Raw genomic sequence first — 21,728 nt, forward strand, 5'->3', positions numbered from 1 at the left:
TACCTCAAATAGAGTACTACATTGAAACTTGTTGGTACTAATATTCTCAAGACCTCTGCCCTCAGTCAGTAGATAGTGCAAGTGGTTTGTCTTTGATGAAAGCATTTTACCCACAAAACCTGATGGAAACCCATTTTCGTTGGGTGTTGTTTCAATTAGCATCATTCTGCAATGGTTATGCAAACCAGTGTATCTGTTTATCTTGCATGGCTTTGAACAATAAAGACACATCCACACGACCTTGTTACTCAAACACTGTTTTTGTTTCTTTTTAGACTGATCGAGCAGAACGTTGTACAAATTGTACAGAGAAAAACTTCTGTGATGAAATGGGGCTGGAATTTCCAAAGCCATGTATAACAGGGAGCTATTGTCCTCCAAACAGCATCAAACCAACTGCTTGTCCACCAGTGAGTATAATAAATGTGTGATTCCTTTTCTAGCTGATGTACCACGATTGATGGTTGCATTTGTCTCTTACACCCGCTCGTAGGAAACGTCATGGAACCAAAACACTTATGTTTAAAATTGTCTATTTTTTAGTTCCTTGTATAAATAGGAGTATAAACATGGACTAAAAATACCAGCCAGCAGACTCTTTTAACCATCAGTTCAATCACTTAAAATGTGAATCAGACAATAAAAACAGTTTCCATGTCATCCGTAGTATACAGTTGTTTTTAGAAGATAGATCAAGAAAACTAAAAAAGTAATTTTTTACAGGGAACCTACAACCCAAACAGTGCAAGAGCCACAATTAAGTCTTGCCAGCCCTGTGATGCTGGATCTTATTGTAGACAAGCTGGATTGAATGATACTGAAGGACTATGCTTTGCAGGATATTATTGTCAAGATGGTTCACCAAGCCCAACTCCAGTAAGTTATAAGAGACTCTAAGTTGTCACATTTCTAATGTGTAGAAAGGGGAGCTCTAAGATAAGGGGACATTAAGCCATGGTCACACTGTAGCTTTAACTTAGCAACACACTACATTTGTACCTTCAGTATTGGTACAGCTTCCAAGCGGACACATTTCCATTACAAAGGTAAACCAAAGGTATCATATATAGCTTTTTCCTTATGGAAAGCGTTCAATTGCTGAAGAATACAAGTGGAAGGTTCATGTGTGGTTGGTGGCTGGTAAACATTCATGCAAACAACTCCACATTTTTGTTATAGGCGTAATTTGCAATTTGTTGATTGGACATAATCCATGTTGTAATTACCTTTTTAAGATAATTCAAATTTATTTTCAGAATAATGGCTCCCTTTCAAACATTACATATGGAGGTATTTGCCCTCCCGGCTTCTATTGTCCGATTGGCACCACAAGACCATATGAATATCCCTGTCCAAATGGAACCTACAGTGACACACCAGGTCTTGAGAGAGAGGAGCAGTGCATTGATTGCGATCCTGGAAGGTCATGCACAGGAGAAGGATTGACAGCACCTAATGGAGTTTGCCGTCCTGGCTATTACTGTAAACTCAGGGCTACTACACCTATGCCTCTGGATGGTGTCACCGGTAACATATGTCCAGCTGGTAATGAATGTCCTAATGGTTCAGCAATCTACAAAGACTGTGTACCTGGAACCTACAGGTATATGCACATTGGCATGTTTGTGTGCGTGTTGCTTCTAGGGTCATTGTGTATTGTTATCTACATTATGTAGAACTTCTCTATGGAACTACAAGGATATTGCTACACGGGACAGGGTTTACCAGCCATGGAAACTTCATAGAAAACCATAGAAACTACAATTTGCATTCCAGGCCTGGTATTAAGTAGTGAATGTTACAAAAACTGCAATTCTGACGTATCAAGCTGTTTGCCTGGTAGGGAGTTTTTCTGGATACATTTCAGCATAAAAGAACCCCTTACACCTCTGCTGCAAAACCACAGTTCCAATGCAAACCTATTTCCACTTCACATCAAATCTGTACTAGTAGCTCAAATCATCACTTCCACCTCTAAATTAAACTGCAGCTCAATCTAAAATTCCTTTTGTTGCTTCAAAACTCCACAGTAATTGGTGATTGGTTTGCTTGGAATTTAGTTTAGCCATGTCAATTGTTCTTCTTATGTTTTTCTTCTTCAGCAATGTCACTGGCCTTGCTGCATGTTTAACATGTCCAGAACGCTTTTTCTGTGAGGGTGCAGAAGGAGACCCCAAGAAACCTATTCCTTGTCCTAAAGGCCATTATTGCCCATCCGGCACTGGAAAATCGCCAGAAAAATGCCCACAAGGAACATACAATCCTCAGGTCAGTATTGTGAACTCCTTACTGGCTTTTAGCCAAGTGGGAGTCCAGGAGTCTGTGGACGGCCACATCAAGAATTAATATGAATTACTGTATACTGAGGCCAGCATGGAAGAGACACTGCACCATAACTGCAGAAAAACACCGCATGCTCCCAGGCCCTCCATGGGGACAAAAGTCAGGCTACAAATTTGGACTCCCACTAATCCAGCAAAGCCTGACCAGGTTGTAAACTTAAATAAAATCATTCATTAAAGATGAGATTTGACGGGATATGGATGTGTATTTAGATGAAATTGGACAAGAAGAAGAAGCAGGAAAAAAATAGTCTAATAAGTCTAATTAAATAGTTTGTTGTATACATGTACATCTGTACTAGATTGACAAGTTTGTCTTGGAACTAGTGTAATATACTTAACCATTATATGCTCTGATGATGGTATCGTTTGTTCATAAAAGTGAAATGTCTATTGTAACAGACCTGGAACCTTATTTCACAAAAAGTTTTTTAAGGAGATGTTTGACACTATGAGTCCACCTAATGCTGCTACTGATTCCCTGCAATTACTACCTTTGTCATTCTTTTAGCTGGGTCTTGCTCGTGAAAGTGAGTGTGAACACTGTCCACCTGGCAAGTACTGCAGCGGAGCAGGAGTTGATTCATTTCCAAGTAGCACATCTGGAAACTGTGACCCTGGATTCTTCTGTGTACAGGGTGTGAACACACCACGTCCCAGTCAGAATTTCACAGGAATAGGTGGTGTTTGTCCTCCTGGTGCTTACTGTCCCGAGGAAACCTCTGATCCCATTGGCTGTCCTAGTGGCAGATTTTCAAGTGTGTCACAGTTGGAGAAACCTGAAGATTGTACGCTTTGTTCTGATGGTCATTTCTGTGAGCAGACCAACCTCACTGAGCCAACAGGTAAGATAGTAAGCGTTTTCTGTTCAACCAGAAATTCAGGATATTCTGGGTTGGGAAGTGGATGGAACTGAAATTTCCCGGAATAAAATTCCGGAATATTGAAACAACCGAAAAATACCATTCCTTTCGACCAGTCTGCCTGGACCTACTTTTTTCAACCAGAATCAAACGTGTCAACATAGTCAAGGGCGCTTTCCATTTGACCAAAACTTGGAACGTGAGCACCAGTGTACCAAAAATGTTTAGTGTGCTCTTCTGGAGCTATTTTGTAAAATATTGAACTTTTGTTGTTACTGATAAGTCAACAACGTGAGCAGGTCATATTCAGAGTCAAGTGACGCTGATCATTACTTGGTTCTGTTACAGTGCGACTACTTCCAGTTAGGTTGTTGCACTGTGATTATCTGTTAAGTAAAGTAAGTACATTGGCTAGTTCCAATTCCTGGGTAAAGCCTGCACATGAAAACCAGTTAGGGCTGAGGTGGCTTCAACTCTAAATATTGTAATTTATCTTATCTGTTTTTGACTCAAGTTGATTAGTTTTTATCAGTTTCGATCTGGCTATTGCTAGACAAACCTTTACTGGACTGCAGAAAGAAGGCCATTTTATCAGTTTTGTCAACGTTGTGAATAGGTGTCTTTTAAGAACTGTATTAAATGTGTTTTTGACTAAGCTACAGCTATGAAAAATGTGTCTGCTTGCATAAAAAAAGAATTGAAATGTAAAGTTAACAGCACAAGTAAAGCAAGATAAGTTAGGTATGTGTATTAAGGTTATTCAACACATTAATCGTTTGCATAAATCTCAAATCACATTGTTTTTGTTGTTGTTACACAGGCAAATGTGCACCTGGCTTTTATTGTAGAAGAGGCTCAGATACAGCAACACCCACCAATGTATCCGCCATAGGAGGACCTTGTCCAAAGGGACACTTTTGTGAACTTGGCACCGCGTTCCCACTGGGTTGCAGAAGAGGAACATACAATCCTAATGAAGGAGAAGCTGCTTGCTTTACGTGCCCTTCAGGGTATTTCTGCCCGGAGAACTCTACTGATTTCACCCCTTACCCCTGTCCCAAGGGTCATTTCTGCCCAAATGGGACAGAGTATGCCACACAATACCCATGTCCCAAAGGCTACTTTAATGGTGCTACAAAGGGTGTCAGTATAGCAGACTGTACTGCCTGCCCGGGTGGAAAGTACTGTAATGAATCAGGGCTGTCGGAACCTACTGGACCATGTGCAGCAGGATACTTCTGTGTCAATGCTGCCTGGACAGACAGACCTCTTGATTATGACAACTTTACATCTGGTGACTGTCTATGCCCTGCAAACTCTACTGGTGGAGAGTGTCAGGAGGGATTCTTCTGTCCTGAAGGATCCCACGAGCCCACTCCCTGTACTGGGGGTAATTACTGTGAAGGAAAAGGAAAAGATGATGTCACTGCAGAGTGTGACCCTGGTTGGTTTTGTACCAGTGGTGCTAAGATCCCACAGCCGTCTGATGGGATCACTGGAGACATCTGTCCAGCGGGAAAATATTGCCCTAGGGGCACTGAAGTCCCAGAGCTCTGCCCTCAGGGAACGTTTTCAAATAACACTGGGAACAGCCATGAAAACAATTGTTCCGCCTGCACTGAAGGATCGTACTGTGAAACTGAAGGTTTAAAAGAACCAACTGCACTTTGCTCCGCAAAGTATTACTGCCCTCCTGGGGAACGTATAGATAAGGATAAGTCATGTACCAAAGGACATTTCTGTCTAGAAGGGAGTCCAGCTCCTGTCAAGTGCCCTTCTGGAACATACCAGGATGAAATTCAACAAGACTCTTGTAAAACCTGCCCAGCTGGTTATTACTGTGACAATAAGGATGATCTTAGCGATTTCACCAGCTACATTTGTCCAAATGGGTTTTATTGCCCCAATGGAACAAGGTTTGCCATTGAGTTTGGCTGCCCAAATGGAACACACGGTAATGGTACCCAGCTCTTCCATCCTGATCAGTGTGTCAAGTGCCCTCCTGGAAAGTTCTGTTATGGTAAGGATGGATAACAATCTCTGTAAATAACGTACTAGGTAGCTAATGTGTTAGTGTCATACTAAAACTAATCTTACATAGGTCCCCCAAATTTCTGTTAATTTGGCCTTTTTCTGGGTGGCTCTGTGGCTGACTCTTTGTGGTTGACTTAATCACTAGAAAATAATGTATTATATCGTATTGATTGCGCACATCATTTAATATGTTGCACATCCATTAGGGATTGTGATAGTGTCCACATTTAGCAGAAATGCCATGTACCCTAACACTTAAGTGGTATTCATCCATCTATCCACCCAACAAACCTTTTTTCTGCCTGTTCGTCTGCCTGCCTGCCTTCTTTGCCTTCTTGCTTCCTTTACTCTGTTATGGTAGTACGATTATCATATTCGACCAGCTTGCCATTGCAATAAGACGGTACTTAGCAATAAACACAAGACTGCTTTTTACATGAGCTCATGCTTCGGGTGACTCATTTAAGGAAGAAACATTATGTTCTTTTAATGGTCAAACGCTTTTCTCTTCATAAAAGAAACAAAGTATCAACCTAATTTTTTTCCTTTCTCTGCAGGTTCATCTCCCACTTTCACAGGCGACTGCCAGGAAGGATACTATTGCAGACTTGGTTCATTCACTCCCACGCCAATGGATGGATTCACTGGAGAAGAGTGCCCTGAGGGTCACTATTGTGTCGGGGGTACTACTGCACCAGAAAGTTGTCCTCCTGGAACATTTTCCAATGCATTAGGCCTGAGGAATATTTATGAATGTTCAAACTGTACACCAGGGTTGTTCTGTAATGGAACTGCTCTCACAGCACCTAGTGGAGAGTGTTGGCCGCGGTATTATTGTAATGGAAGGGCAGAGCACCCCGCACCACAAGATGGTGTCACTGGAGGGAACTGCACACCAGGGCATTATTGTCCTGGCAAGACACCAAATCCTATTCCGTGCTTGGTAAGTAAAGTAGATAAATTTAATTTAATTCCTTTTAAAGGGGCAGTTTCACCAAGATTTTGTGCTACTTAAAAATCCAGTGAAGGTGGTATGAATAAGAAGGGTTACCTCCCAGCAGTAAATTTTCTGGTACCCATTTATACATCTGGGTGAAAAAAGGCACTATGAAAGTAAAGTGTCTTGCCTAAGAACACAACACAATGACCCAGGCCAGGACTCGAAACCAGACTCCTTGATCCGGAGTCAAGCATGCTAACTGTTAGGCCACCACGCCTTCCATGTTGTATTGACTAACTAGTTTTTCAGTTGGCAATTCACGGGTTAAACATGTATTTTTGGTCTCACTAGGATGGAACGTTTATGAAGGATCCTCTTGCCGATGCATGCTTGGACTGTCCAGCTGGATTTTTCTGTGTGAATGACAAGAGTCAAGACCCAGAGCCTTGTCCCCTAGGCTTTTACTGCCCAAAAAATACAGGTTTTAACTGGCAACCCTGTCCAAAGGGAACATATGGTGACTCGCCTGGTCTGGCTAACATAAGTAGTAAGTGTCCTTTCATTCCTTTACTTTAATATTGTAATGCTGTTTCCTCAATGCAATTACACTTGGCACATAAACATCGTTGCTGTTCTTTGTTCTTTTCACTGTTGTGTTTGTCACTTGTTAATTACCTTGTAACAGGAAATTTAGGCTTGTTATAATTAACGTTTTTTAAGTCAACACAGCCTAATTTAATTCCAATAGATGGGCATACTATGACAATTTCAAGTGTTTAATTGACGCTAGGCACAAAAGCTGATCTGAATTTATCAATGATTCACTTTTGGTGATTTTTTTATACAGGTTGCCGGCCCTGTGACTCTGGCAAATTCTGTGCCCATGAAAATGCAACAAGTGTAAGTGGGGAGTGTGAGGCTGGCTACTTCTGTCGTCGTAATGCCGAATCTGCAACACCAAGTGCAAGCCAGGATTCAGGACCATGTCCAGAAGGTCATTACTGTCCTGCGGACACAGGAGAACCAGAAAAATGTCCTAGAGGCACTTTCTCTAATGTAAAATTCCTGAAAAGTGAAAATGAGTGTCAGAATTGCACAGAAGGTAATTATTGCGGAGAGCTTGGGCGCAAGAATGAATCTGGGCCATGTGATCCTGGGTTCTACTGCCTAAAGGGATCCAAGATTCCTAACCCACCAAATGTAACAGAGTCTGGTGGACCATGCCCTATTGGCCATTATTGTCCGGAAGGAACATCTTATCCACTGGGCTGTGAAGCTGGAACTTATAATGACCGCACAGGCCAGTTTGAATGTAAGCCATGTTGCGCTGGTTTCTATTGTCCGTCCAACTCAACATCGTGCGCCCTGGAGTGTCCCAAAGGATATTATTGCCCGGCAGGAACTGAAGCGCCGTTTGATAACCCATGCCCCAAGGGATACTTTAACAATGAAACAAGACAACAGAGCAAGAGGTAAGCCTTTGTCACGGATGTTGTCTCTAGATATGATTAAGCACTAAGTGCTCAATTATATGACAGTTATTGAGCAGCGCTCTTGGGTGGCGCATTGTTTTAGTATTTTGTAAGATTTTGTTTTCAATACTGTTGGGAAGGGTTAAAGCAGAGGCATCACAAGATGCCCACACACAACGGCATGTTGCTTATTATTATTTGTTAGCTGAATGTGACAGGGAGTTGAAACCGTTTGCAATTAGCTAGTCATAGTCAGGTTCTTAGAAATATTAATAGTAAATAGTTATAGTTATATCAGTAGCAATAGCAATAGTTATAGTAATAGTGACAGTCATAGTATTTATTGAAAGGAACAACATACCTGTGCCTTTACATATACCATATGACCTATTATAATTGGAAAGCACACAATTTTTCTTGTCAATCAATGAAAACCGGAAAATGGCTTTGTAAGGAGTTCATGAATCAGATCCCAGGATTACATCCTTATGACCAGTTCAAAAGGAAACATTTCAAATACTGTTCCTTTACAGTGGCTGCACCCCATGTCTGCCTGGCAAGTTTTGTGGCAAAGCAGGCCTTGAACAACCAAGTGGCGACTGTGCAGGTGGTTGGTACTGCATACGAGGGGCTTGGTCTGATAAGCCAATTGATGTTGGTGTCCTGGGATACTGCAATTCCACCAACACAAGTGGATGTTTCTGCCCAAATACAACAACAGGAGGTGTTTGTCAGCCAGGGTTTTTCTGCCCCAATGGGTCACGAGAGCCAATACCATGCTCACGAGGTATGAAAAAGTTATGCAAATTTAGTCCATTGTTTTGGTTCACTGACTCAAACTGAGAAGTTGTAATTAATGACACGATACAGACACGAACTTTTTAATACATGGGTTATCAAGCATGGCAATACGACTTTTTATATGAGACAATGAACAAAAAAGGCTTTGTAAATCAGGAAAAATCGTTTGTTTGATTTACAGTTTAATAGCATCTTGACACTTGCCAACTTGGTAATATTCAGATATTTTTCCAGTTAACTGAGATTAGAAGTACTGCACCTCGATGTACTCAACAGGTTGCTAACTTGAGAATAGTCAGATGTTTTTTCTTTGGTGGTTAGTGCTTATTAATTACAAGTGCCTCTGATATGTGCTACATATCTGTTCTCTGTGATTGAAATTTAAAACAGTGTCATCAACATATACCATTCATGTCTGCAGGACATTACTGTGATGTGGCTGAACTGTCTAAAGTCGCTGGACCGTGTGATGCTGGCTATTTCTGTACTGAGGGGGCCAAATTTCCTGATCCAACTGACAATGTCACTGGTGGGATTTGTCCAAAGGGCCACTTCTGCCGTGTTGGAACATATGATCCAGAAAAATGTCCTGAAGGAACGTATTCAAATTCTAGCTTCAACCAAAATATAACTGGCTGCCAGCCATGCCGGCCTGGGCATTATTGTGATGCTAAAGGTCTTGAGGAGCCATCTGGTGAGTGTGATCCTGGATTCTTCTGTCCAGGAGGACAGAAAACAAAAAGTCCAGCAGAATATGTGTGCACACCTGGGCATCACTGTCCTGCTGGAAGTGTCAACCAACTGGCCTGTGACTCTGGTACCTACCAGGATGAGCACCAGCAGGCGACATGTAAAATCTGCCCTGAAGGTTACTACTGTGATGGAACCATTCTCAATGAGACTCACTGTACACATGGTGCCCAGTTCCCGAAGCCTTGTATCACAGGACACTTCTGTCCAAATGGAACCAAATTCGCCCAGGAGCATAAGTGTCCACCAGGTAAGAAGCAAGCATTATATTTGTCTACACATCATAACTCAATATCACTAAGCTTGGACCATATTCCGACCGCATAAGATTGGCCTCAACTTAGCTTGAAGCGGGAGGCATGGTGGCCTAATGGTTGGCACGCTGGACTCTGGATCGAGCAATTCAGGTCTAACCCCTGGCTGGGGCACTGCATTGTGTTCTTGAGTGCCTTTCTCCACCCAGGTGTATAAATGGGTACTGGCGAATTAAATGCTCGGGGTAACCCTGCGATGGACTAGCTTCCCATTCAGGGGGGAGTACAAATACTCCTAGTCACTTTATGCTACTGAAACCGGGATAAGCTCCACCCTGATGGGCCACTAGACTCAAACACAGACTTTTGCTAGCTAAGCTTGAAACGCATTCCCAAGATGACATATTAGATATGTGTATAGTTTTATGAACAATAGCTAACCATCTATTTACTATACGGTACTTATACAGACATATAAATTTACAATATGAGTATCAAATAGAGGATGGTTTATTTTGTTGTTACTGATACAAAATGACATTGTTGTAGGAACCTTCAATGACAAGACGCAAAGACAAAATGTTGATGAGTGTACTGATTGCCCCGTCGGCAAGTACTGTGAAGGTGAAGGAAATGACTACTGGACCGCTGAGTGTTCAGCTGGGTTTTACTGCATTGGCCGAGCTGATAACATCTCTCCTAATGACGGAGTCACTGGAATAATTTGTCCCAAAGGGTGAGGCTTTTGTATATAACTAATCTGTAAATCTGTCTCCAAACCTTTCAGGTTTTAGCTAGTCTAATGCACTAACCATTAGGCCACCATGCATCTGAGGAAATATATATATATATATATTTTTTTTCAATCACAGCTTACATTTACATAACGTTACAATGCTAACAGGCAAATTTCACCAAAAAGATCCGGTAGCAAAAATGTTTGTTTTTGGTAGTACTTTATGAAAGTTGGCTCAAAATCAAATTATGTTCAGGAAATGATCTAGGAAAATTAATAAAGTGGAATCCTGATTTATCAAACCTCCTGATAACATGAACCAAAAGTCTTTTCTCTTCGAATTGCTTCATTCGAACACTGCAATGAACGCCTGAACGCCCAATTTCTTAAACCACTTTTCATTTTTTTCTTGGAGGTGCGATAAATCACACGAGATTTAACTAGGAAATGGAAATGATTGCTCGGATAGTTTTAAATTGGCAATTAAGTACTGCAGAAGGGTTTTCTTCTAGTTAAACCATTGGTCTTGACATATTTTATTTTGTCTTGTATCTCCTGCAGTTATTACTGTCCACAAGGCACAAACGTAACTGTCCCTTGTAAAAAGGGTACATATGGCCCCACTGAGCAGCTGGGCTCTCAAGCAGAGTGCAAAGGCTGTGAACCAGGGGAATACTGTGCAAAGGATGGCCTAAACCAAACATCTGGCAACTGTTCAGCAGGCTTCTTTTGCCGACAGAATGCTTCTGTTAATGAACCTACCGACGGTGTTACTGGTTAGTATTATGGGCTATTAAGTCATCTTTTTTGCATTGAAAAGAGGCTCTATTGTGAACGCTGGGGTTTTTTTTTAAAATTTGCCTTGTTAGTTAAAAAACAAGAATTTGTTAGGATCGATAATGCTTAAAAAATATATATAAAAAACATACTTTTGTGCTAACAAAAGCTCAAGTCAAATTGCAACATTAAGTTGCATATGTCATGAGAATGGAAACGTCTGTTCTACAGCCTAGGTGATGCACAGGGTTTCAGTACTACTTCTCAGTTTGCACATCTCATCTCTTTTTTTCACCCCCACCCATTGCTCATTTTATGCCTCATTTTTGGTTATCTGTGTATTGCATCACCATATCTACCTTAGTTGTGTAAGGCGTTTGAAAGTAAGTGAAGTCGTCATGGCCTACAACAGTCTGATGTAAATGTTTGTTTCTCAGGTGACATTTGTTGGAGAGGACATTATTGCCCCTCTGGCACAGCCATCCCACTTCCTTGTTCGCCAGGAACATATATGAACCACACACAAGCCGCTGAGTGTTACACCTGCCCCGAGGGGCATTACTGTGTTAACAGGGTGACTCCAGAACCCTGCCCTGCTGGTAAGGACAATGTACTTGCCATTATAGTAATTATTACAATACATAAATGCTTTATTTTTCGCACGTAAATGTTTTCTCTTTGTGTTCTTAGGTTGGTACTGCCCTGAAGGCACTGGGCATGACTGGCAGCCTTGTCCAAGAGGAACATATAGTCCAGTTGAATTTCTATCCAGAGAGGAGCAGTGCAAACCATGTGAACCAGGCCAGTTCTGTGCTCACCTCAATGCTACGTCAACTACAGGACAATGTGATGCAGGGTTTTTCTGCCATAATGGTTCTGACCAACAACAGCCTTCTGGAGGCAACCGAGGCTATGCAGGTATCTGTCCTACTGGTTACTATTGTCCACAAGGGAATCCTCTGGCACCAGTAGCTTGCCCTGCTGGCCACTACAACAACAGAACCCACGCTGACGCTCTTGAAGATTGCAGGAAGTGTCCTGGAGGACAGTATTGTGAAGAAGCTGGTCTTACTTGGCCCAGTGGCCCATGTGATGCTGGATACTTTTGCATAGAGGGAGCGGTGTATCGAAATCCAGACAACAACTCAGACACTGGAGGTCCTTGTCCTCCTGGCCACTTTTGTCCAGTTGGATCACCATCCCCATTCACATGCCCTGGTGGCACGTACACCTCACAGTGGAAACAGAGTCAGTGCCGTGTTTGTCCTCCTGGTTATTTCTGTCCAAATGCTTCAACCAACTTCACTGACTGTCCTGAAGGTTACTATTGCCCTAATGGCTCGGCCTCAGCAGAGCCATGTCCAAAAGGAAGCTACAAGAACTATACTTTGGGCGATAAGCTTGACGACTGCAAGATGTGCCCAGTTGGAATGTTCTGTGAGTTCAATGGCATGCCAAAGCCTTCAGGTCTCTGTGCGGGTGGCTGGTTTTGCACTGGCGGGTCGTGGGAAAAGATGCCACTTAATGGAAGCGATATTTTTGATGGTAATGCTATCTGTCCCCTGATTGGTGAAATTGGTGGGTTCTGTAAGAAAGGCAGCTTTTGTCCAGCCGGATCCCACGAACCATTGCCATGTACACCAGGTTACTACTGTGAAGAAGACAAACTGGATAAGGAATCTGGACCTTGCACAGCTGGTTACTATTGCAACGGAAGCACAATCTATAGCCACCCTGTCAATCAAACTAATGGCGACAGGTGTCCAAAGGGATATTATTGTCCAACTAAAAGTTCTTATCCAACTCCGTGCCCTCCAGGTACTTATGCTGACACTGAATACAACCAGTTCAGGAACAACTGCAAACCTTGCATTCCTGGTATGTTCTGCCCAACTTACGGACTTGACTATCCAGCTGGAAATTGCTCCGAAGGATTTTACTGTCCTCAAGGAGAAACACAGCAAAGCCCTCCAGACAAGGAATGCCAACCTGGTCACTTCTGTCCCGAGGGTAGTGGACTTCACAATCCATGCCCTGCAGGAAAGTACCAGCCATATGCTAGGCAAGGTTTTTGTTATACCTGTCCTGCTGGAAGCTACTGCGATCCTAATGAAGCAAGACAGAACATGTCATGTGAAGGAAATGTGTCTTGTGGAGTTATAGCACCATCCAATTGTCCCGCTGGATATTTCTGTCCCAATGGAACCAAATGGGCCAAGCAGTTCCCATGCCCTGTGGGAACGTTTGGAAATGTTACCAAGCTAATGGAAGAGGACCAGTGTACACAGTGCACAAAAGGTTACTATTGCCATAAGTCGGGTATCACACAGCCAACTGAGGAGTGTCATGCAGGGTATTACTGCATTGAAGGTGCAAGTGTACCAACTCCCAATGATACTGTGACAGGAGCCCCTTGTCCATCAGGTTCGTTCTGCATCAGAGGGTCTCATAAACCGGAACCTTGTCCTGTTGGCACATTTGGACCAAGTCAGAGACTGCAAAGCCGTTCAGGCTGTGTTGATTGTGAGGGAGGGAAGTACTGTAATTATGAGGGATTAGCTGCTCCAAATGGTACCTGTGATCCTGGGTATTTCTGCACAATCCGAGCTGTCAGACCCAACCCTGTCAACGTATCTCAAGGTGGAGGAGTCTGTCCAACGGGACACTACTGCCCTAGGGAAACAACCACTCCATTCAAGTGTCCGCCTGGCACATTTAACAACAAGACGCTTGCAACAGAGCCTTCAGACTGCACTCCATGTACACCAGGGCAGTACTGTGAGGGCTATGCTAACACTTACCCTGATGGACCATGTGACGAAGGCTGGTTCTGTGAAAAAGCAGCATACTCAAAGAGGCCTGTTCCAACAGTGAACACAACCTTCAACAACTCTCTTGACTTCACATGTCCCCTGTACTCAGTGAACTTTACTGGAGGTATTTGCCCTCTTGGTCACTTTTGCCCAGAAGGCTCTTCTGCACCGAAACAATGTCTCAAAGGCAGGTATTGTGGTCAGGTGGGGCTTGCCAGTCCAGAAGGAAACTGTACTGCTGGCTACTATTGCAGTGGCGGTAACATTATTTCAAATCCTAAAAACTGTACTGCAGGGTATTATTGTCCACAAGGAACAGAAATCGAAGTTCCCTGTCCTGTGGGAACATACTCCCCATATGCAGGAAAATCAAAAGAACAAGACTGTTTGGACTGTAAAGCCGGGTTCTACTGTCCACTGCCTGGTGCAACAGAGGTGTTGTTTGAATGCTTGCAAGGCTATTACTGTCCGAGTGGATCCGAGCACAATGCCACTGTGATTTGTCCACGAGGAAGTAGTTGTCCAACTGGAAGTGGCCAGCCTGAGAACTGTGTCCCTGGGAAATATCAAGACCAAGAAGGACAATTCCAGTGTAATATTTGTCCAGCGGGGTCTTACTGTGATCCCTCCACAAATCTTACTGGTGTTATCCATCCAACTAAGTGCACAGCTGGAAATTACTGTCCCAGTGGAACAAAGACTGAAAAGCAATTTCCCTGTCCTGCTGGTACATACAGCAATGATACAGGCCTAGAAAGATCTTCAGATTGCAAGCTTTGTCCGCCTAAGTTGTTCTGTGGCTCCCCTGGCTTGATCAAACCTTCTGGACCTTGTGCAGCAGGTTTGTGATAACTTTGTTTTATTGAGAGGAAAGTATTTGCCTATGGGTCATAACCCATGTTCTATCACATTTCACTTCAGAGTCACCATGTGGTAGTTTACACTAGAATGCATTTAAAACAAGCTTGTACCCTATGGAGAATTTAAATCATGCTTTGTTGTTGGATATATACCTGATTGAAGAAACGTTGACCCATGAAAAGCTCAAACCAGAACGATAAGACGATGAGATATGGGAGACAGCATTGTTAAGCTTAGTAATATCCCATTTATTTATAATCAAGGCAATGTCTTTGAGAGTTTAGGAGCATGATTTATGCAACCTGTGTATGTAATTTCATTCTGTCATAGATGACGATTACTTTTCCGATTTCCCACATTTGGGTCGCATCCTTTATCGTTTAGGCTCACGGTCACGTCTTCAATCAGGTATATGTAAAAATGATTTACAATAAGACGTAACAGCAAATGTTTGAAGTGGAAAGGGAAATTTATTAAATTTGCATTGCATTATACTCTACCTTTGCGTAGATTATAATTAGTTGTGTTAATTTTTTATAGGTCACTACTGCGTGCTGAATGCTTCCACGTCAACACCAACTGATGGAGTGACAGGCAATGCATGCGAATTGGGCGAATATTGCCCAGAGGGGTCATCAGAAGGAATTGGATGTCCAGCTGGTAAGAATATCATTATCATCCTCATTATCATTATTATAATCATTTTATACTAGTAATACGTGACTCGCAGGGCCTCGCGAAGCTCTGGGTTGTGGAGGGGGGGGGGGGTGTTATAAATAAGGAGTGGATTATTTGAAGTTGAACATTAATTGAATTGTGATAACCGGTTTTAACCGGTGATTTGTTATTGTTGCCTAGTAACGGGCATGGCCGCAACACCCTCGTTCCCAGGGTCTACTCCGCTTTGAAGATGGCGGCTCTTTCTGGTTCGTAAAGAGGTATAAAGCGTTGGGAAGCTCAGGCTATTTTCAAAATCATCCATAAATTATTGGATAGCCGCATTTTGGACTTTTATTTGAGGGCATTAAAAAAAAACCTAGCCGGATTCAAACCCCCGCCCTCAGTCCCGAAAATCTGATTTCAAGTTCGACGCCTCACACCATTAGGCCACCAGCGCGCAGCCGTGTGACGTCATTTCCGCCACACACCAAGCTCACAGATATATATGACCGTAAACTCCACACAAGATTTCATCCCGCCTGAGCCCTTTGAGGGACAAAATTATACACCCTGCTACGCTCGGCCTTCGGCCTTGCTTCGCGAGGAATAATGGAATAATGTTTTGATTTTGTGTAAAGCATTAAATACGGTTAACTCTCTGAGTGCCTCTCTCCACACTAGTAGCATCCAGGGGGAGTAGAAATAGTCCTAGCCACTTGATGCTACAAAAGCCAGGATAAGCTTCGGCCTGAAGGGCCACTAGGCCCAAATGCAGACTTTACCAATTAAATTGTTGAAAACATTAACGTGGATAAGCAGGACATTTTAAGGAAACGTTTACAGTGCTTAAACAATTGGCATTTCGATCTTTCTTCCACAGGGACGTTTTACAACCGAACTGGGCTACAGAATGAGACAGGATGCTTGCCCTGTTCAGCAGGCTACTACTGTGATGGAACAGGAAACATAGTTCCCAGCAAGAAGTGCCATGAGGGATTCTGGTGCAGGGGTGGCTCTTCAGAAGAACAGCCGCTGAATCAACCATATGGCACAGAGTGCCCAAATGGTAGTTACTGCCCCAGAGGCACCCCATCCCCAGTGCTGTGCCCTAAGGGAACATATCAGCCAAGACAGCGCAACACTAGAGTCGAAGACTGCGTAGATTGTGATCCTGGAAAGTTCTGTAGTGAAACAGGCCTTAGTGCTGTGAGCGGTGATTGCAAGGCAGGATACTTCTGCAAGAATAAGGCAGACAAGAGCAATCCAGAGGATGGGGTAACAGGCGATATTTGTCCTGTAGGCAGCTTCTGTGTTGAAGGCTCTATACAGCCGCATACATGCTACAATGGAACGTACATGAATCATACAGGTAACTCTTGCTGTTTGATGTGGCTCACAACAGTCTTAAACGTGAAACTCCTTGTTGAGCTAGCATTACAAGTCTTCTTGCTGATTGTCCGTTTTGTTTTTGTTTTATATATTAGGCCTGGTTCACACTAGCGACATATCGACATAACGGCAAGGCCTCACAAATGCTAAAAACACCTCACGTTGATGTTTTATGTCACCAGTGTGAACAACATGACATAACGTCATAGTTGGAACATAATGACATAAGCATAACGAAATAAGGAAAGAACTGAACTTTTCTTTATGTCATTATGTCCATGTCGTTATGTTGTTAGTGTGAACCAGGCCTTATTCAAATTGTCAAATTTAATTTTAATTTCATGGATTTGATGACAAGTTTAAACAGTGCTTTCTTGTTACAAATGCCCGTTATACACACCTTCCTTTTTGCCAGCATATATTGATGTAATGAAAAATTCAGGTACAAGATCATTCTGGGATATTTCAATTTACTAGAACCTTTTCCTTCCTTAAGGGTGTATTGATTTGCCTCGTTTAAATTATTAAGTGTGACCATTCCAAAGGAAGCTATTAAGCAGTATATTGTGTTTCTGTTGCTCTATGTTCACTCCTAATCAAGTTTTACTTTGTGTTCTAGGTGCTTCTTCCTGCTACGTCTGTCCTGCGGGATACCAGTGTATCAGAGCTGTCTTACCTGACCCATGCCCTGCAGGATTCTACTGTCCTGAAGGAACTGGATACGATACACAACCCTGTCCTGTTGGTACTATTGGTAACAGAACAGGTTTGGCCAATGAGAGTGAGTGTACGCAGTGTCCTGGTGGTTCATTCTGCGAGACGGCTGGTCGTAACACTGTCACTGGGCAATGTCAAGGAGGTAGGTCGAGATTATTGCCCAATAATTTTGAGCAGCGTTAGTAAGATGACTTGCACCATAGTTAATAGAGAGAAATTGTTATGAAGCCCGGCAAAGTTCTTTGTTGACCTATTTTGGGAGCTGACGGTCCCAAAACCTGACAAAATGCAATAGGTGGTTTGGTTTCTTCATACAACTAACCAGTAAATAGTGTAAGGGTTTAAAACAAAAGATCTGCCCGGTCATGGACCTTCCAACTTAAATCTTGACGTCTTTTTTTGCTCCTTTGATGTTTGCCGGGCTTCCTAACTATTTCCTCTATTAACTATGCTTGGTAGGTAGGTAGGCAGGTAGGCAATCTTTATTTCCACACGATTTAAACATCAGCTTTTTTAAAAATACTATATACAATCCTAAATCTCTGCCCTAAAGACAAGCACTGATGTGATAAAATAGAAGGGAGTTGTCAATTTACTTTTTGTAAGAATTGCATCGCTTTATTTGTACTGATAAATAGGATGATGTGAAAAGTTTAACTTATGCTTGTAAATGCTATTATCTTTTAAGGTTTCTACTGTACATCAGGTGTGAACGTCAGTGCTCCTGATCAGCATTTCACTGGCGCTGGAGGAAAGTGCCCTGTAGGTCATGAGTGCCCAGAAGGTAGCAGTACGTTCCATCCATGTGACCCTGGATATTATGCAGCTGTGGAAGGAATGTCAGCTTGTGATGTGTGTCCTGCAGGTCTGTAAACTACCATCTTACTTACGTAATCCTCTTTGTTTCTAGTGGAACATAGGTCCTCAACTAGTGCTGCCACCTGACCCTGTTTAATGCAGTACATTTTGCCTCATTCCATGTAAGGTGTTTCTCGTCCAGCTCTGCCATTCTCATTCATCACGAGTTGTGCTGAGGTCTCCATCTCTTTTGCTTCCCCTGTTTTTTCCACTCTAGTACCCTCTTGGCTACATGTCCAACTGGTCCCCTCAGCACGTGGCCAATCCAACCCCAAGTTCTTTGCCTCATCTCTTCCGCTATCGGTTGCTACCATGAACTATCATTATTATCATCATTGTACCAGTCATCGTTTACATTTTATATTTCAAATTTCAGATTTATCTCATTTCTAGTTATGCTGATTTTTGTGATTCATGATAGCTTACCATAACCCGATCCAACTTTGATTTTTAGGCAAATACTGCAATGGTACCACAGTCACCCCAGCATCCTGCCCCAAAGGACATTTCTGTCCAAATGGCACAGAATTTGCCACTCAGCATCCATGCAGACCAGGGACTTACAACAATGTCACAGACCAAACTTCAGAGTTTGCATGCAAGCTATGTGATCCAGGGAAGTACTGTGAGGGCTATGCACGTGTGTGGCCTAATGACTACTGTGATGAAGGTTTCTTCTGCTCCGGTGGATCGTGGTCCAAGCGTCCAGGAGACATTGGTGTCGCCAATTATGATAATGCAACAAGCCCTGCTGACAGCTGTTACACAGTGTTCGAGTGTGTGTGCCCAGCATGGAACAAAACTACAGGTAGAAACTACAGGTTGAAAGCTAAAGACATAAGACTTTGTCAGCTTGTGATGTGTTTCCTGCAGGTCTTAATACTTAACACGCGACCCCACAAGCTATGTAGTTTTTTATCCCATCGTGTATAAATAAAGGTTTTGTTGTTGTTGTTGTTGTTGTAGAACAAAAACTTACACTGGTTGTAGAGATGGCAACTGTAGAAGCATATTAAGACGGAATCCATTGAGAAATCGAGTTATTTAAATTGTAGCTGGACAAAAAGCGAGTACCAGAATAATTTAAATCCTATTGCGTTATTTTCTAACATTTTTGAAAGCTAAAGACATAAGTAATTATCCGTGGTAACACCAACAACAATTTTTATATCACAGCCTGAAAAAAGTTAATTTCAAAGTTCTTAAAAACCATGTAAACTAAAAGTAAAATCTTACGAATAGCTGCTTTGTAAAATCACCTATTAAGCGACTAAGTGAAATTCAGTGGAACTCCAAAATTTGTTTTCCATGTTTGGTGTTGTTAGAAACGATTTCTTTTGACAAGATATTTGAAACAGTAACACAGAAGTTTTCAATAAGATGTATATAATTTCCGTATATAATTCTGTCCAATTAATACTCAACGTCCTGGTAAAATCCGTCTTAAACACTTATATCATTTTTGTTGCAGGTGACATTTGTCCAGCTGGCTACTATTGTCCCAGGGGTTCGTCTCGTCCAAGGCCTTGTAAACTTGGTCAGTACTGTCCTCGTGCGGCATTAGCTGAACCTGTTGGAAATTGTACTGCTGGATATTACTGTAATGACAGTTCAACTGTGCCTGATCAGTTTGATTGTCCAATTGGCCATTATTGCCCAACAGGAACGGGAATTCCGGTCGCTTGCCCTGAAGGGAAATTCTCTAACACGCCAAGGAACACAGAACATGCAAACTGTGGAGACTGTACAGCTGGCTGGTACTGCGCTGGTACAGGAAATTTTGCACCAACAGACAAATGTGCTGCTAATTTTTACTGCCCCGGTGGCCAAAGCACTGCAACACCAGGAGAATACCTGTGTACTCCAGGTCACTTCTGCAAAGTTGGAACAGCACAACCAGTCAGATGTGAAAATGGTACCTTCCAAAATGAGCCTGGCAAAAGTTCTTGCAAGACATGTCCAGATGGTTATTACTGTGACGCTACCAATGCAGCTGTTGTTAATGCAACGTTGTGTCCTCGTGGTTATTATTGCCCAGCAGGCACTGGAAACTATCGTGACTTCCCTTGCCCAGAACGTAAGTACTTTCTTATTCTTACATGAAGAGAGGACATCGTGGAAGGTCTATGATCCATTTCAGCTTAACAGTGATCAATCAGCATGTCTCATCTCATCAAAATGTTTCATAGCGTTCGTGTGAATACAAAACTGAAGGGGAGCGTACCTTTAAGCGATACTTCAAATTTCTTCCACCTAGTATGATACGAAATGCAGACATCAGGCTGTAGATATTGTTGTTTAAAATGGAAAGCTACGCTTATTCAGGCTTCTAATCAGTTTGGGTATGCTCTGTGCTCGAAAGCTGTCATCTAACCCCTGCTTTCATAACCAGTATTTATTTTTTTAGATCTCTTATCAAAATGGGACACAGCAGATGAGAAAAGTTAATACTAGTAGTAAATAAAAAATTAATTTATAGAGCATCCTACGTGTAACCTTAAAAGGGGTTGACCAGGTGATTTTTTGCATTGGCATGTCCGAGAATTGAGACTGTCATCCTTGAACTCCAGCTGGTGGTCAGAGTGAAGTAGATGTCAAGTCATATACCCTGACGACACTGTCTCTACACATTCACATTTCATCTATTTATTAACTGGGTTTTTATTCAACCCTTGACAACCAATTAGCAGTTAAATATAAGGTGCGACCCTTCAGCTACTTTCTCTTAAATTCCAGGTACTTACAATGACAGATTAGGTTTGATGGCCATTGGAAACTGCACAGATTGTCCACGAGGAAAGTTCTGTGGAAGGGAGGGCTTGACTCAGCCATCTGGCGACTGTTACGGTGGCCATTACTGCACAGAGCGATCAAAGTCTCAAGCGCCAGTGAATGACCTTCTAGCCACCAACTACCCAGACCATGTGGACTTTCCATTCCCTTTCTTGAATGATGACTGCCCTCCTGGACATTTCTGCCCTAATGGGTCTGATCCTGAACCGTGTCCAGCTGGGACCTTCCATAACGATGGTGGCATTTCCAACAAGACGCAGTGTAACCCATGTCCTGTAGGAAGGTACTGCAATGGATCTGGTATATTAAGCGGCCCAGCTCCACCATGTGATGCTGGATATGTGTGCACTGGAGGGTCGAGTGAGCCAAAGCCTACTCATCCATCCATGGGGTACATCTGTCCTCGTGGCTTCCACTGCCCTGCTGGTAAGATGATAATAATATGTTTAAAAGATTTAGCCGAGCCTAAAAGCAAAGCTTCCCAGTTATTTACGTCGCCTTTATTTAAATCTGAATCTATTGACCATAGAGAGAAAAAATGTGACTTGGGCCCGCGATTCAATGAAAAATCATTACCTTGTCAGCGGTCAACTTCAGAAAACATGTGACCTCGATGAGCTTTGCAAACCATGCTGCTAGCCATGATGTCCATGAAAAAAACAAATGCA

At 42.6% G+C, this 21,728-nt stretch overlaps 1 protein-coding gene across 1 annotated transcript in view; it reads left to right on the plus strand.

The window, feature by feature from the left end:
• LOC144662456 (uncharacterized) overlaps positions 1-21,728 on the plus strand; it is an 87,072-nt gene that overhangs the window by 41,268 nt on the left and 24,076 nt on the right. Inside the window, 22 exon segments of the mRNA XM_078523264.1 lie at positions 276-410; positions 724-876; positions 1,257-1,603; positions 2,103-2,268; positions 2,854-3,187; positions 4,026-5,225; positions 5,797-6,182; positions 6,531-6,726; positions 7,027-7,651; positions 8,185-8,438; positions 8,874-9,452; positions 10,006-10,192; positions 10,754-10,968; positions 11,407-11,568; positions 11,660-14,623; positions 15,184-15,303; positions 16,184-16,672; positions 17,312-17,551; positions 18,098-18,274; positions 18,722-19,075; positions 19,739-20,344; positions 21,004-21,486. Coding sequence (XP_078379390.1) covers positions 276-410; positions 724-876; positions 1,257-1,603; positions 2,103-2,268; positions 2,854-3,187; positions 4,026-5,225; positions 5,797-6,182; positions 6,531-6,726; positions 7,027-7,651; positions 8,185-8,438; positions 8,874-9,452; positions 10,006-10,192; positions 10,754-10,968; positions 11,407-11,568; positions 11,660-14,623; positions 15,184-15,303; positions 16,184-16,672; positions 17,312-17,551; positions 18,098-18,274; positions 18,722-19,075; positions 19,739-20,344; positions 21,004-21,486 — 10,372 coding nt within the window.

This window comes from Oculina patagonica, chromosome 8 (genome assembly GCF_052425735.1).
Source record: "Oculina patagonica isolate OP01 chromosome 8, crgOcupat, whole genome shotgun sequence".
NCBI lineage: Eukaryota > Metazoa > Cnidaria > Anthozoa > Scleractinia > Oculinidae > Oculina > Oculina patagonica.